At 40.9% G+C, this 17919-nt stretch overlaps 1 protein-coding gene across 4 annotated transcripts in view; it reads right to left on the bottom strand.

Moving 5' to 3' along the window:
- The window catches only part of NRP2 (neuropilin 2), a 147741-nt gene that overhangs the window by 64902 nt on the left and 64920 nt on the right, over positions 1 to 17919 (bottom strand). For all 4 annotated transcript variants that reach the window (XM_072620109.1, XM_072620110.1, XM_072620111.1 and 1 more), the window contains exons 8-9: positions 5656 to 5800; positions 3138 to 3487 (exon numbers count right to left, since the gene is read on the bottom strand). In XM_072620109.1, coding sequence (XP_072476210.1) covers positions 3138 to 3487; positions 5656 to 5800 — 495 coding nt within the window. The remainder of the gene's footprint in view (positions 1 to 3137; positions 3488 to 5655; positions 5801 to 17919) is intronic.

Genomic DNA, 17919 nt, shown 5'->3' with positions numbered 1-17919 from the left:
ACATTCTCTAGAGATCAACCTTAATTCTTTACATTGGGTCATGTAGTCAAAGGATCATAATTATTATGGGACAATACACTGAAGACTCTATACCCCTTAATAAAAGGATTTGTTTTGGATTCAGTCAAAGGGCCACACTTAAGGACCTAGAGGGCCACGTGTGACCTCGAGGTTATAGGTTTCTCATTCCTGCCTTAGAGAAACTTGCTGTACAGATGACCAAATAGAGGCCCAGGGAACTTAAGTAACTTAGGCTTACAAATCTAGAACTAGAAAGGCTGATCCCCTCATTTACAGATAGAGACTGAGGCCCAGGGAAGTTGTGACTTGCCTAAAGTTACATAGGTAGTAGGGACCAGAAGGGGGATTTGAATTCATGTCCTCAGATTCCAGAGCCAGTGCCTTTTCCACTGTACCATGCTTCACTTTCATTTATGCAGCGAAGAAGAGGCAAGGGAAAGCATAGACCATTCAGCCTCCATCTCTTAAGTCTCCCAACCAGAGATGCACTCTGCAGACCTGGGGTATCCCAGAGGTGTGGGGATGTCATGGGTTTGACATCTGTACAGAATTAAGGCACTCCACCCAGCCTCTCTGAGCTCTTAGGAGGCAGGGAGCTTAAGAAATATCCAATATACACATCAGAGTCTGAATAAATGTCATGCTGAAATTTGCTGGAGGGAACAAAAGTGATGCTGGCTTGGTCTGACTGCTTGAGAGTTCTTTAGGTATTGAAAATGGGTTATCTCCTCTAATGCTCATTAGCCAAACTACCAATTCCTTTGTGCAAAAGATCACAGAATCACAGGCACAGAGTTAGAAGGAATTGCAGCAGGCATTCAGTCTAACCTGTCCAACCCAGCTCCTTTATAGATGAAAAAAACTGAGGCTGTAAGAAGTTGACTTTCCCAGAGTCATTCAGGTAGTAAAAAACAATCAGGATTTGAACCCAGATTCTCAGATGCCAAATTCAGCCCTTATTTCACTGTACCTTTTAGCCTCCTATGAAAACTAACTTGGAGAGCACATCCTTGGCAACTATATTGACATCCTGGGGAAAGGGCAGTTTGCCCATTTTGGTGGGGTTACTGTTGGGGAAACAGGCTGGGAAAGGAGAAATGGAAGGGGCCAGGTGGGTGTGGGTGTTAATCAGGGGTATCAATCCATGTGCATTGCTGGCATATTCAAGCACCTGGAATATATTTACATCTCCCTTACTTTTTTTTTTTTTTTAGGAACAGATTGCCCCTGTGGGTCTTGGGAACTTACTCCCAGATGGAGGAAGTTGGCCACTTTCTCTGTTCACAAGAAAGAATCTAACCATAGCTAAAATCATCTTGCTTCCCACGTCTCCAGAGGGGCCCAGAAGAAGCTGTGGTCAGTGCTTCTGTAGCATGCTTGAAGCTTGTGGTGGACAGTTTTCTATGGTTCGGGTTACCAACCTATAAATTCTGCCAAGATCCAGGAGTTATGAATTTGGAATTTACATCACTGTTCTCAAACCTCCACCCCACCCCTGGCCTCAGTTTTTGGAATGGAAACATTCACAAAGCCAAGGAAGTTGAATGCAGACCCACTCTCTCCTTTCTTTCTTGGGGCCCTTCATTTCCTAAGGGGTGTATAAAGCAACTTAAAAAGGAGTCTTAGGTCAAACTGATTAGCTAGCTCCCAAAAAAGAGACCCATTTTACTAGTTCACTGCTAAGGCCTTTCCTTTCTGCTTTGAGAATGAAGACTGACCTTCATTTCTCAGAGGCAAAAAGGCATGAAATTAGTGACCCTGACTTCCAGCCTAGATACAATTTGTCTTTGAAAGATTGTTTGACCATCCACTTTGAAAAATAAATGGTAGGGATAGAACCAGTCAGGATTACTCTGGGATGGGAAGAGGCATACTATTGGGCCAGCTAGGTCTGCTCCTTTGGATAGAGTGCCAGATTTGGAGTCAGGAAGACCTAAATTCAGATCTGACCTCAGGCATTTACTAGCTATGTGACCCTGGGCAAGTCACTTAACTCTGTTTGCCTCAGTTTCCTCATCTGTAAAGTGAGTTGGAGAAGGAAATGGCAAACCACTCCAGTATCTTTACCAAGAAAACCCCAAATGGGGTCACAAAGAGTCAGACACAACTGAGCACCACCACCAATGACATACTAACAGAGAAAAAGAGATGTTTCTGATACTCCATCCCTAACCTCTACTTCCAAACCTCATCTCTCTTGCATTTGCTTCCATGTCAGATAGGTGGTACAGCAAATAGAGCACCTGGCCAGGAATTAGAAAAACCTGAGTTCAAATTCAGCCTCATATATATGTATAAGCTGTGTGACCCTGGGCAAGTCATTTCACCTCTGTATGTCTGTTTCCTTAACTGTAAAATGAGGATAATTCTAGCACCAGCTTTCCTGGGTTGTTGTGAGGATCAAATGAGACAGTGGACACTTAATAAATGCTTCTTCCCTTTCCTCCTTTTAAGGCCTTTTAGGCCCTTCCCCCTTTGGCCAAGAATATGCATTTCCACCCTTTTCCTTTCAGGATGCACACAAGGACCTAGCTGCCTAATCAAGTCATCAACATCACTGGGCCAGTGACAAAGACTTGGATAAGGAAACTGAAGCCCTGGGGTTGTCCATTTGCCCAGCAGTGGCTGGTAATGGCCATCCCACAGATGCACAGGCATGGCATTTGGAAAAGAGTCATTGTCTTCAAGATATTCCAGGTGAGCTGTGGCCTCTTCCATGTGCAGGACCTGTCCTATCTCTCCTGCCGCTGTTCCATGATAACCTTAGCTCAAAGGAGATGTAGCAGGGAGGGAGGCTGGGGAGAGTGATTACAAAAAGGAAATAACTGAACGGTTAAGGATATGGAAGGTAGATCATTAGAGCTACTTAGATCAGTGGTGTACAGCTCAAAGAGAAACAAGGGGCCACTAAACTATGCATAAGGATCCCTGGGTATCTTTGACTTAGAACTTTGTGTTCTACTGTATCTTTATTTATTTTGTTCAATCTTTCCCAATTCCATTTTAATGTGTCCCAGTGGGAAGCGTTGTACATGCCTGACACCTGGGATCTAGAGGAATGGCCTGCTCCTAAAGTAGCCCACCCTATTGTCATTAGAATGCACCAATTCTTTTACCTTGGGTTGCAAAGTTCTTGGATCCTCTATGTACTCCCAGTCTTTTCCATTCAAACTGTATGACACTTTGAACTTGCGCACAAAAGCTCTGGCCTCCACAGCAGTGATGGAGTCTCCACCTCGAGCTCCCTGGATGATCACCCCTTTCACCGTCTTGGGCACTCCCAGGTCTACCTGTAGCCACTCTCCACCAGACTGGGCCTGGGGGCTGCGGGGGAACCAGCCAGAGCGGCTGCTCACCAGGCGGGCTACACTTGGACTCCAGAGGTATTCTCGAGTGGACGAGGCTGTGATCTGGGAGTCTGCGATCAGGCCAGAGAGCATTCCCAGCATATTAGAGCAGGGAGCATCTGTGGAGAGTATGGAGAGTGAGAAAAATACAAAATGCCATATGCTTGAATCATTGCTGACATCCCGCAGGCAGAGTAACATCCCACAGTGTATTTGGATAAGGAAACCAAGGCAGAGCAGAGGAGCAGATAAAAGTGCTGGGCTGACGATTGGAAAGAACAGGGTTCAAATCCTACCTTCTAACACTAACTAACTCTGTGACCAAGGATAAAGCACTTAAACATAAAATGAAGGGTTTGACTGGATGCTAACCTCTGAAGCTGCTTCCAGCTCTAAATCAATGATGCAGTGAAATGTTTTCCTGTACCAGAAGAGCAAAGGCATGATGTAATTGGAAGCGCACAGGATCTAGTCTGAGATCTGAGTTCAAACCTCAGCTCCTCCATTTACTGGGCTGTCTGACTTGGACAAGTCATTTTAAAATCTCTCTAAGCTTCAGTTTCCTCATCTGTAAAAGGACGATAATTATTTGTGTACCCACAGAATTGTGAGAAAAAATGTTTGCTGATCTTCTTAACACATTATATAAACGTATGTGTAAAGCATCACTTTAGACTGCGCCAGCCCACGCTGGTCTTACCCTCCTCTGACATCCTACACACTCATCGCACAGTACAGCTCGGCCCTTCATTGTCCTCTGCCTCAGAAACTGCTGACTGAATGTTCTAGAATTATAAGGATGACTGGCCCCAAATACGAGGGATGAGAAGGTACCCAGGTGGGAGAGTGAGCATGGAATACTTCAAATCACTTCTGATATTGTGAGTGTACATTGTTTTGTTGTGTTTTTTCATGTTTCATTATAAGGGATCGCTCATTGGAGATGAGGGGAGGAACCCATTAGGAAATGTAGGTAATAGAAAACCAAAAAGAATCCATCAAACTATATTTTAGAAATCGTTCTAAACACACACACACACACACACAACCTGCTTTGTTTTATGTGCACTGGTTTTCCTTCCTTTAAGGGTCTTAGCTGCATAAGGAAAAGCATCTTTTCAATTTCTTTGGCATCGCCCCCTACCATCGCCACCACCACCAACACCACCAGTATCCAACATAGGGCTTGGTTCATAATAGGCAACTAGTCCATCCTGGCTGCTGGATTGACTCTTCTTTTGTTTGTTTTTTAATTTTTTAATTTTTAATTTTTTAATTTTTTTATTATTATTTTGGGGAGGGCAAATCATTGAGATCACATTACAACTTCTCTCAGATTCAAAAATGTAATCATGAGGTCCTCACCCTTCCCTCATTTCCTGACGTGCTGGTTCTTCATCTGTGTGCTCCTCATTCAAGCCTACTAGTCACAAGTTACCTGTCATGTAACTGAGTCCTGACTACCAAAGTTCTTCCATGAATATGGGATGAATAACCATTCTCAAAAGAATGCCAACATAGAAGGATATGAGGCTGTCCCTACCATGGACCAAGAATGAATGACTGTCATGGAGAAAGAGAAAGATGCTAAGTAAGTGTGTGTGTGTGTGTGTGTGTGTGTGTGTGTGTGTGTGTGTGTGTGTGTGTGTGTGTGTGTGTGTGTAAATAGGGGAAGACCAAAACCCCAAACACTGTGGTAGGGGATCACAGGCCCACAACATAGAGCCTGAAAGGGACAATGGAGCTTAGCTTGTCCAACCCTTCATTTTTGTAGATGATTTTACAGATGAGGAAACTGAGGCCCAGAGACACTTAGCAACTTAGCCAAGTTGGCAGGAGAGGCCATCAGGATGTGAATTCAACACCTCTGACTCCACTGTACTTTGATGCCCTAAGGGGAAGGGGTTTGCATGGATGAGACTGACATGACATGAAGACAGGTATTCAGACTGACCCACTAGTGAGACAACACAGGTTAAGACACCACCCCCAAGCTCTAGGTAACCTTAGTATATAACAACATGCAGAAGTATCCACCAAAGCACCATTTACTTCTTTCTATGAAGAGGGCCTATAGGAGAAGGGAGAAAAAAATCTCTCTACCCAGTAGGCTATAGTACCTAGGGGCTTGGGCATGCTTTCAAACTAGGATACAGAAAAGGTGAGAGGTCACTGATTTGCTGAGGCCTTGGGGACACTGGACAGCTGGATAACTTCATTCTGTTGCCTCACTTGGACTGAGAGCTGAACAAAACAGAGGAGACAGGGCAAAGTAGGCTGATCTTACCTGTAATCCGGCAGCCAAAGAGCTCGAGCCTCAGGGCAATGCCTGTGTGCCAGGTCTGAGGGCGGATTCTGATAAACCGCGTCAGCACTGGAGTATGAATCTTGTTCAAAACCACTTCCGTCGCATCATTGTTGGCTTGAAATACCTGTAACATGAAACCAAGATGTGCTACTGATATCTATTTTTTAGCTTAGCCACATATTTGCTACTTATGTGACTTTGGACAGGTCACCTAATTTCCTTTGGTCTTAGTTTTCTCCTCTGCAAAATGGGGGTGGGAGACAGGCATGGGCTAGAAGGTCTCTGGGATCCCTTTCAGCTCTTAATCTATTGATTCCATGAATCTGAAAAAGTTTTACTGAGCTTTGCTTCTCATAAACCCCAAACATCATAAGTATTTCTCCTCTACCAGGAAAAAAATTCCTATTTTTCATTATTTCTCTCACTTTAAAACAATAAATGATTTTCACTAAAAACTTTCAGAGAGGAAAATTTTGCCCCTGGGCTGAGAAGTTTTAGCTCAAAAGTGAAGCATTTTAGAAAACATAAGCAAATGAAAATAAGGACTTGAAAGGGAGAAAATACCCAGAAACCTGATAAAAAGGCAATGTTCTGCCTTTCAAGGATTGCAGACTTTGTCCACTTGCCTGAACTGGAAATTAGCTTTCCTGTATGCAAGCAGATATACATGCTTACAACACACACCCCCCCCCACCCCACCCCCACATATACAAAGAAACACACACACAAGTATGTAGACACACTTTCAGAGACGTATATATAGATATATTCACATACAGATGTGTATATGCAGAAATGCTCATGAAGATACAATCACACTTTTATAGACCCAAAGATAGAGATACACACATGAATTCTGAAATACATATACACACTGAAAGAGATACACATGTAGAGACAGATACATGCAAACACATAGAAACAAACATGGATACATGTAAACACATAGATACCTGTGAACACACAGAGAAACATAAATGCATAGAGATACACAAAACACATAAAGACACCCACAGACTCACAGAGATAGATACAAACTTTCTCAGACATACACACAGATATAGATATAGACATATGGATACACACACAAACTCACAGCTACAGACACAAACACATACACAAATTCATACAGATGTATGCCAACACACAGATGCAGACACATCTTCACGTCTGGCATCCTAAAGAATTAGCATAGTACTTCATCAGTGTAAGGTTCTGTCCAACCATTTCTATCCATTACATACATATTTCCCTAGATCTCACACAAACTCATGGATGTGAGGATGGATCTCAGCAGTTCCCCACTCCCCATCCCTGCCCTCTGTCATTAGGCACATTCTCTGCTCTTGTTGGCCTTTGTTTTACAGTCAGATGTCCATGAGATCCTTCTGAGCCCAGTCCTGCCTTCCTTCTGGAGAAGTCACCTCCAGGTAATGAAATCCATCCCTGTCCCCATCTGACCAATATGTGTCTTCTGGGAGGAAAGGCTTTTTGGGGCAGCTTCTGATTCAACATGGTAGAAGCCAACTCCTAACTTACCAGATGGCCAGAATCAATAATTACCATATGGACCGTATGTTTTTTCTGTGTGTGTGCTCTCTTGTGTTTTTTTTTTAAACTAACTGGGGTAAGTATACTTATGTTTCTGTCTTGGTTTTCAGGGCTTCAGGGTAGAGAAAGCAAAAAAAAAAAAACAACAAAAAAACAAAAAAAAAAAAAAACCAAGAAAACCCAACAACAACAAAATCCCTACCTAAATTTGAGAACAAACCTATCCAATTTGCATGTCATTTTAAATGAGTTCTCCATATCCCACAATGATCAGCACTGGGATGCTCATGCCATTTATTTTTGGAGAGGAAAAGCTGGATGTTCCAATTTCTGTTTCTTAGAATATGACAGGCTTCCAGGGCATTGATGGGAGTGGAACATTATTTGTTTCAAGCTAGTGATTTCCTAGACACCGAAGATAGTTAACCTGGCTCGCACTGCTTTCTTGAACCTTATGGAGCTGCCAGTCTCTGAAACCTTAGTGTCACTGGGTAGGAATGGTTTTAGTGAAAGTAGGGGACATATCAGGTAACTGACTGACAGTCTGTCTCTAGCAAGGGGTAATAATTGAGCCTTAAGAGAGCCTTGGGTTACAGGGAAAACAGGAAGGACAGAAGCTGAAGTTAAGCTATTCTCTGGCTAATTCACTTACACCTAACGATACAATATTTCCTGACAAGTACATTTGGAAATGCATCATTTTGTAAAATACTCGTGACTTGCTGTTTGGCAAAGTCAGAACTAAAGTTATAGTTATCATGGAAGTTACCTGCTGTGGGGTATGTGTATATGTGGAATATCAAAATACATAAAACCATTCTCCCATAGATACATGGTCAAAGAATATGAATAGTAGTGTTCACAAGAAGAAATGAAAACCATCAACTACCATATAGAGATGCTTTAAATCAATAATGAGAAATACAAATTAGAATAGCTCCAAGGCTTTACCTCCCACCTATTAGATGGGTGAAGATGCAAAAGGTAAAAATGGTGACTGTTGAAGAGCTTGGGAAAACAGACATGCTGGTGTATTGTTAGGAGGGCTACGAATAGATTGCTCTGGGAAACAATTTGGAACCATACTGGAAAAGTCATTAAAACATAAACCACCTTGGACCCAGCAATACTACCACTGAGTATATACTCCAAGGAGTTAAAAAAAAAAGACTTTATTTATACACAAAGACTTATAGCCTTCCTGATGGTGATAGCAAAAATTGAAAACGACCAAATTGCAGAATATGAATAACAACGTTTTACTTCATCAAAAGAAATAATGATTTGGAGAATTAAGAGCAATTTTGGAAGACTTGTAGGAACCGATGCAGAGTGAAGTCAGCAGAACCAAGAGGACAAATTAGATAGTGACCATAATAATGTTTAGGGAAATAACAATAAAAGCCATTAATTCAGTGGCCCATCAACTTCAGAGGACTGATGTTGAGGAAAGGCTTTGTGGGGCAGCTTCTGATTCAACACGGTAGAATCAGAAGGAAGTTGTTGATTAATTTCCTTCTCTCAGCAGAAAGATGACAAACTCTAGGCATGTGACAAGGTATGGTGGTCAGACATGGTCAATGTATTGGTTTGTTGTGAAAATTATATTTTTTTTTTGTTACAAAGGTGGAGGGGTCACTGAAAAGTGACCACAACACAGAAATTAAAACATCAATGAAATACTTGTTTTGCAAAAAAACAAAAGAAAGAAAGAAAGAAAAGAAAATCAATTAAGTTTTCCCTACTTTATAGCTAGGGAAAATAGAACAGAAGGAACTGACCTTCTCGAGATGAATAAAAGGTGGGGTAAAAAGGAGAACCTTTATCTCCCTTCTCCATTCTCAACAAGGATCCTGACCTTTTACCTCTCTACAATACTCTCTAGTCTCCTCTTCCAAATGCTGATTTCACTGTCTTTCTACTAATGATTAAGGAGCATGGAGGAAAGGGAACTATATGAGAACTCCCCTCTATACAATGGGATGAGGTAGGGGGAGGCCTGGGGTAAGACTTTAGTGTATTCTCTTAATTCTCAATGACTAATAATGACTCGATGATGAAGGGAGAGATGATGCAGCCGGAGAAAGAGCTGGCCCTCACCATCACCCTACTTTCACATCTGTGTTGGCTAGTGCACATTACAGCTTTGAGAAGGATAAAGGAATTTTGCCTGCAGACAAGAGACATTAATGCAACTCTCCTAGAATCCAAATTGCTGAGGCAGAGATATTCTTTTTTTTCTTTTTTTGGCAAGGCTGGGATGAATTCAGCACTGTATCCCCAAAAGGTGTTGTCAGCAGCTAGCGGCACCAGTGCACTCTGATCCCTAAAGATGTTGGACTGGGTGCTGGTCTGTATGTGTGGCTTTCATTAGCTTGGTACTAAGTAGCTTCAGAAAGAAAAAAAAAAGCTTTGTTTGCAAATGTGAGTATGTAATTGAAGTTTTAAGCAGATCTGAACTTTAACACAGCTACTAATCTGTAGCATATATATCATGCTGGTACCGTTTAGAAACACAGCATGGCTTATGTGTTTTTAATATCCTATTTTATCCTATTTGACCCCCCTCCTTTGGCAGTCTTGGCAGCTAACACCAAACCTCATTCCCCTCCCCACCTTCCTCAAACCCCCTTAAGTGAGGGAATGATTGCTGCTTTGGACTACATTAGAGAGATGCAGTATGTGTATATGTTTGTGTCTGGGCAGGGTGGAAGGTACATACGTGAGTCCAAGTATGCCTGTACATTTCAGTGTTGGCATGTGAGAGTGGTGAATATAGACATGTATGTTTTCAGTGTTAGGGCTGCTTCTGGAGAATGTCTATGGCTTTTAGGCTGACCTTATGTCCATCAGGAAATGGTAAGATGGCAGGTAACATGGACTGGTGAATAGAAGGCTAATCTTAGAAATCAGGATGACCTGGATTCAGATTTTACTGCTGCTGCTAGTCATGTGATCATGGATAAATAACCATTTTCAGTGCTCCCAGATAACTCATTCCCTAAGACTCAAAGTTAGAGAAGTTGTTCATCTGCTTTGGTGGAGGGAGTTTACACACTGGGAACTCCTTATGTTGATGAAGTCCTAGGGAGAAAGGAAAGAAGGAAGGTAGGAAGGAAGGAAGGAAGGAAGGAAGGAAGGAAGGAAGGAAGGAAGGAAGGAAGGAAGGAAGGGAGATTGAAAGAGAGATTTGGATGTGATCTGGAAAGGACCTCCTAAGACATCAAGTCTTACCCATTCATTTTACAGATAAGGAAATTGAGGCACAGGGAGGTTAAGTGACTTACTCAGGATCATGCAACTATCATCTGAGGTGGGATTTGAACTGAGGTCTTTCTGACTCCAAGTCCAGTGCCCTAACGACTACAGAGTCTTGGCTAATCTAAGTCACTGAAGTTTGTATTAATAGTCTTTTCTCTGCTTTATCCCACACCAAATATTCTTTTACTCTAGGCACACAAATCTAAAAGTGTTTTAAACCTTTTAAAGCAGCTACATTTCTATAGACTCCCTATGTTTTTTTGTTTTTGTTTTTCCCCCAGGTCTTTCCCAGTTTTGTATTTACTTCCAGTTTCTTCGGGCTTAGATCTGTCCTCTGTTCTGTGTGCTGACCACTTGTGCTGACTCTAACTTCATTAAACCTTTCCACAACCCTCCAAGTTCCAGCCCTCTGCTTTCTTAGTGAGCTGGGGCATGCTTCACATGAAGACTTTTCTAATCAAACTCACAGCCTGAGTTGCAGCTTCCTGGGGCAAGAGGAGCTTCTGTCTTGTTACAGTGATCATCTCCATTAACACACAGCTCCCCAAAGTACAAGTATCCCACGAACAAGGACTGCAGTGGGTATGGAAGGCTCTGAGCAGGCTAACCCATTATAGGGGTTCAATAAATAGTAAAATATATCTTGTTGACAGTTTCATTCAATAACAGTTCAAATTATTAATAATAACTAAGGGTAATGAATAACAATGCCTCAGTCCTTACATATTGTCTTTCACCCAAAGATATCAAAGTACAATTTATGAGAATCCATTTTTAATGAAATATTAAGCAGTTTCTGTTTCTTCTGACCCAATGGATTTATAAGGTCTCTATTTTTCTCCCTGCATCTTCCCTATTTATAGCTGGTAAATGCCATCATATATTATACATCTTTATGATTTTCTCAGAGCTTCTGTGGTTTCAGAATCACCTCTCCTATTTTTTTTCTGATCAAATTCTTTAAGATGGGTTCTTGGCTCCTGAACTAGTCATTACAAGGTATGGGGTTGTGTGATGGAGGAATGGTGCCAGGAAACTGGTTTTACTCCCTGTTCCCTTTACTGATTCACTGAATCACTGTGGGCAAATCGATAAACCTCAAATGCCTTAGTTTCTCCTTCAGAAACATATAGTTCATAACAGACTAAAAAGTAAGCAGTCAGATTTACCACTGCTCCCTGCAAGGCCAACTGTAAAATCTAGTAAGGGCTAAGCTGTGGGTAACAAATAAGATTCTGAATTTAAGTTGTCATCATGCATTTATTAAGCCCTTACTGTGTATGAGGCACTATGCTAGATTCTGGGGACACAATGACAACAAAAGGAGAAAGAAAGAAAGAAAGAAAGAAAGAGAGAAAGAAAGAAAGAAAGAAAGAAAGAAAGAAGGAAGGAAGGAAGGAAGGAAGGAAGGAAGGAAGGAAGGAAGGAAGGAAAGAAAGAAAGAAAGAAAGAAAGAAAGGAAGAAAGAAAGAAAGAAAGTAAGAAGGAAAGAAAGAAAGAAAGAAAGAAGGAAAGAAAGAAAGAGAAAGAAAGAAAGAAGGAAGGAAGGAAAGAAAGAAAGAAAGAAGGAAAGAAGGAAGGAAGGAAGGAAGGAAGAAAAGAAAGAAAGAAAGAAAGAAAGAAGGAAGGAAGGAAGGAAGAAAGAGGAAAGAAGGAAGAGAAAGAGAGAAAGAAAGGAGGGAGGGAGGCAAGGAAGGAAGAAAGAAAGGAAGGAAAAAAAGAAAAAAGAAAAAGTTCCCTCAAGGAGCTTACATTTTAATAGGGGATAGAACTACTAGATGAACAGAAAGAGGTCTAAAACCATTGGTACCCAAGTACTGCCTTGTTGCTAAAAGAAAAAAACAACAACCTTATAGATAATATAATTATAAAATCAACTGACAGTAATATTAAATTGAAAATCAGTGGAGTGTGAGAACAGGTAAACATAAAGAGCAAATTTTGACAAATTTACTTTTTTAGACATCTAATTTTTTTTACTAGAAAAAAAATCAGAAGTCACAGAGCATACACATTCTTGTTAACTTTAAATTAGAACATCTCAAAATTGATTCTTCATTCCCTAAAGAAAAAGGAGAGGAGGGTAAAAGTGTGAATTTACTCTTAAGCAAGATAGCAAGTGGAGGAGGTAGTGGTAACTATATTTTAGTTAACGGGTCATATTTTGAAAAAATCCAATATGGTGTGATGTACTCAGAAAGATTTCCTTCAATTACATCTCAGTGAACAGGATATAAACAGGATAATTCAGGATACAAAGTAGATTGGCTAATCCATTTTGTGCTTCATTGAATTTTAAATGTAATCCAGCATTTTCCAATTGATTTTTAGAGAACTTTGGTTGATATTCAGAGAGAGAAAATTGGGAAGTCAGTGATGTCTTACTGATTTTCTGATTTATACCAATGAGTGGCCCATCTGATTATTAAATTGGTCAATATTTAATAAAAGTAGTTTGGATAGAGCTCCATCATACAGGACAAGAAAATCAACATTCTTTAGTGTGGTTCTGGGTCCATAAGCAAATAGCTCTTTAACATAAGACTATTTAAATCCTATATGTTCGAATGAATCAGCCTTTAAAGGAAGCCAGAGATACTGCCTCAGATTCAGATCTACAAGGGCACACTCTTGCCATAACCAATCTCATTGTAATTAAAAATGTGGGACCCAATTATTTTGCCAGCTTCTTCATGAATAAAATTCAATTCACTTAAGCACTCACTTTCCTCTGTCACTAACATGCCTCTCCTCCAAGCCTAACTCTCAATCTCCTGCTTTCCTGGTCCCCGGCATCTAGTTGTATCCTTTCCTTGTTCCCTAATCCTGAACTCATCTCTGGGTTCCCACCCCAATGGTCTATGGAAGGTTTACAAGGGGCCTAAAGTATAGGTCTCCAGAATACACATTTAAAACCCTTCCAGTGTCATAGTGATGATACATCTGGAAGGCAGTAACATCTGTCTGTCATATGCACAGTACAGAATGGTAGAGTGCTTCCTTGCTCTTTGGATGAGATGATGTTAGATTCAATCTAAAGAAGGACTTCTTAATTATAGCTGTTCAAAAGGGGTAATGAGTCCACTAATCCCTGGAGGTCTTCAATAAAGGGTTGGATGACCCCTTGGAAACAATGTAGAAAGGGATCCCTGCTTCCAGTTCGGAGATGTTATTATTCTAGGATCCTTAAACTCTCATCCCTGTCCATCTCAGCCTTATGTTTTTTATTCCCTTTCATTCCCTCTCCTAGCCTGTTTCCAAATATGAAATCCCTGTTCTCCTACATCTTCAAACTTTTTTCTATTTTCTCCTCAAATTAACTAAAGCCTGAAGACAACACAGTCTTCCAAACCCTCTCCACTGGAGTGCTCTCCTCCCACTTTCACAATTCCCAGGAAGGGTCGACATGCTCTTGTACAGTTACAGCTACTTCCAAACCTTTGTTCTGCCATCATCAATCAAGGCCTTTCTCCTCCCTGTGATGGTGAACTCATTAACCCCCTGAGGCAGCCATTCTGCTTTTGAAGAGCCCTGCTTGTTAGAAAGTTTTTCTTTAGATTGAATCTGACATCACCTAATTCCCATTTGGGGTTTTCTTGCCAAAGATACTAGATTGGTTTGCCATTTCCTTTTCCAGCCCATTTTACAGATGAGGAAACTGAGGCAAACAGGATTAAGTGACTTGCCCAGGGTCACAGAGATAGGAAGTATCTGAGACTAGATTTGAATTCAGGTCTTTCTGACTCCAGGCCTGGCACTCTATCCATTGTACCACCTCCCTGCTCACTTAGAAATAGCCCACTTCTGAGACCCTAAACTCAGAAATTTCCTTATAACCAGTCTCCTGTGCTTTTACCTCTTAATCCTATTGAACCCACGCTTTGTCTTCTTCCTGGTTCACCATCCTGGTTCTCCTCCTCTCTCTATAAGAAGGGTTTCTTTGTCTACTTTTTGAGTTCTTCTTTGTACTTTCCCACTCCATCATCCACCCACAGAGAAATTCCCCAAGGTCCTGCCTGTGTTTGACCCTCTTCTCCCATGACTATGGTGACACTTTTCCCATAGTGAACTGTGCTGCCACAGCTTGAACTATCATTTCTATGGGAGTAACACTCAAATTTATATGTAGCACAGGCTCTGGATGCACTCTTCCAATTACACATATCTGCAGCTACAGTCTTTCTCTTAAGCTCCACAGCACCATTGCAACTGTGCGGTGGACACTCCACTTGCATGGAAATCTTGCCAATATCTCAAACTCAATACACCATTACCTTTTAGGCAAAACCCAATCATTTTTCTGCATTCTTTAATTTGGTTGTGATGTCACCTATTTTCAAATTCTTTGTGCTGTTTTAAAAACTCTTTCCTCTCTCCCTTGGTCCCAACATTTAAATTGTCAAATGCTTACAGCTGACCTCTACAACCTTTCTTGAATCTGTCATCTCTACTTGATTCTCATCACCCTTATTCCTTGACACCTCTCACCTGTACTATTATTCTAATTTCCCAATCAGTCTCCTTGTCTCCATCTCTCCCAAACTATATACCATTGTCAAATTAGTTTTCCTAATGCATAGCTCTCATCATGTCACCCCAATACTCAAAAACCTTGAGTGATTCCATTTTGCCTGTTGAATAAAGTCCAAATTTGTATCCTGAGATCCAAACCCTCCATAATCCAGTTTTGACCTCCCAATTCCCTCATATACTTTATACTCCAACAAAAATGGAGTACCAACTGTTGGATTGACTTGTCCATGGACATACCGCATGCTTTTCCACCTCCATGGGTTTGCCAACACCTTATTCTATGCCTAGAAGTATTAACTACCCCATTCCTACGTCCATGAAAAGTAGGAAAGTGTGTAGCTGATTTGATGAGATCAAGTTACCAGGCCTAGAAAATGCAACCCATGGTACCTTAAGAACTGGTGTAAATGATTACTGAGCCAACTTTGAAGAGAACAAGAGAGATGCTAGCCAATGTTGGAAAGGGACAAACACTGCACTGATATTCAAAAAAGAAAAGAGGGGAGATTCTAGGCCAATAAGCTTGATTTTAACATCTGGCAAAATTCTAGAGTGTACGATTAAAGGGCTATTTGGTGAACATGTAGAAAAGGATGAGGTGATCACAGATAATGAACATGACTTCATTAGGAACAGGTCATGCCAAAAAAAAAACCCCGACTCTCATTTCCCATTTTGACAGTTATTAGGCTGAAAAATCAGAACAATGTTATAGTTTACATGGATTTCAACAAAGGATTTGACTAAGTCTCAGTAGACAGAGTGCTGGAAGAGTCATTTTCCTGAGTTCAAATCTGGTCTCAGATGCTAGCTGGGTGACCCTGGGCAAGTCACTTCACCCCATTTACCTCAGTTTCCTCATCTGTAAAATGAGCTGGAGAAGGAAATGGCAAACTACTCCAATGTCTTTGCTAAGAAAACCCAAATGGGGTCACAAAGAGTCAGACACAACTGAAAATGAATGAACAACAACAACTTGTGCTATCCCTACGGATGAGATAAGGAGAGATGTGGGCTACATTACGGCACAGTTAAGTGAGTTCTGAACTGGTTGAATGGGGAGAGTAAAAGAAAGGGAATAAGCATTTCTAGCACCTACTATGTGCTGGACACTGCACTAAGCACTTTAATATTACCTCGTTTGATCCTTAACAACCTTGCAAAGTAGATGTTATTTCTTCCATTTTACAGTTGAGGAAACTGAGGCAAACTGATGTTAAAGGGCTTACTCTGAGTCACACAGCTAATAATGCCAACTCTGAACTCAAGTCTTCTGATTCCAGGCTCAGTCCTCTATCTACTCACTTCACCTAGCTTCCTCTAGCAGGTAGCTAGACTTCAGTCATTAATGATTTTGACTTCAACTTGGAAAGAGGTTTCTAGAATGCCCCAGGGATTTGTGTTTGACCTTGAGCTATATGACATTTTTATCAAAGGCTTAGATAAGGGTATAGATGTCAAACCTATCAAACTTGAAAATGAACAAACCTGGGAGGGGTAACTAATACATTGAATGATGGCCAGAACCCCTAAAATCCTGACAGGCTTGAACACTGGGCCTAATCTAATACAAGAAATAGAATGGAGAAAAACTTAAAGTCTTTTATTTGGGTTACCAAAAACTCTACTTCAGAAGTCTGGGGCAGCTAGGTGGTGCAGTGGATAGAGCACCAGTGCAGGAGTCAGGAGGACCTGAGTTCCAATCTCACCTCAGACACTTGACACTCCCTAGCTGTGTGACCTTGGGCAAGTCACTTAACCCCAGTTGCCTCATCCTGGGTCATCTGCAGTCATCCTGATGAGTATTTGGTCACTGGATTCAGATAGCTCTGGAGGAGAAGTGAGGCTGGTGACCTGCACAGCCCTGCTTCCCTCAAAACAAAGTCAAGTGCAAGTCATGTCATCATTTCTCTGATGGCGTGGTCTTCTTTGGTAACAAAGGATGAACACACACAGACACAGACACAGACACACACACTTCAGAAGTCCACACTGGAGCATATGTGACTAGTCAGCATTATTTCTGATGGAAAAAAATGGTGATTTTAGTGGATTACAAGCTCACTTTGTCAATAGTGGGATATAGTAGCCAAAAAGCCAACATAATCTTGGGTTAGCAATAAGTCAACTTAGTATCTAAAACAAGAGAGATGACTATGTCTCCCACTTCCTGAGTCTTGGCATTTGATTCTGAGCACTAGAGTTTAGAAAGGAGAATATCCAAGAGAGTGACTGAGAAGGAATTATTTATTATTATTAATAAAAATATTATTAATAATGATGATAATAATAAAGATAATAAGAACAGAATTAAGAGTAGTTAGTAGTGCTTTTAAATTTACAGAGCATTTGACAGATGTTATGACGTGTGTTATATTAACTATACCATGACATATATTTTATAACATGACATATGTGCTATTTTATATATATTGTGACATATTTTATAACATGACATATGTTATCTAATTTTATCTCACAAAAGCCCTGGGAACTAGGTGCTATTATTATTTCCATTTTATAGATAAGGAAACTGAGACAGAAAGTGACTTGCCCAGGATAACACAACTAGTAAAAAATCTAAGGCTACATTTAAATTCTAGTCTTTCTGACTCTGACCTGGAAAAAAATAGATTTAGAAGGCATTTGATTGTTTCTAGGTGGCACAGTGGATAGACTGCCAGCCTTGGAGTCAGGAGGAACAGAATTCAAATCCAGCCTCAGATAAGTACTGGCTCTGTGACCCTGGACAAGTCAATTACCCCTATTTGCCTCAGTTTCCTCATCTGTAAAATGAACTGGAGAAGGAAATGGCAAAGTACTCCAGTATTTTTGCCAAGAAAACCTAAAATGTGGTCATGAATAGGACTGAAACGTTTGAACAATTCCAGTATTTGA

The sequence above is a fragment of the Notamacropus eugenii genome, chromosome 6, assembly GCF_028372415.1.
Source record: "Notamacropus eugenii isolate mMacEug1 chromosome 6, mMacEug1.pri_v2, whole genome shotgun sequence".
Taxonomy (NCBI): Eukaryota; Metazoa; Chordata; class Mammalia; order Diprotodontia; family Macropodidae; genus Notamacropus; species Notamacropus eugenii.
This window is presented reverse-complemented; position numbering and strand designations above follow the sequence as displayed.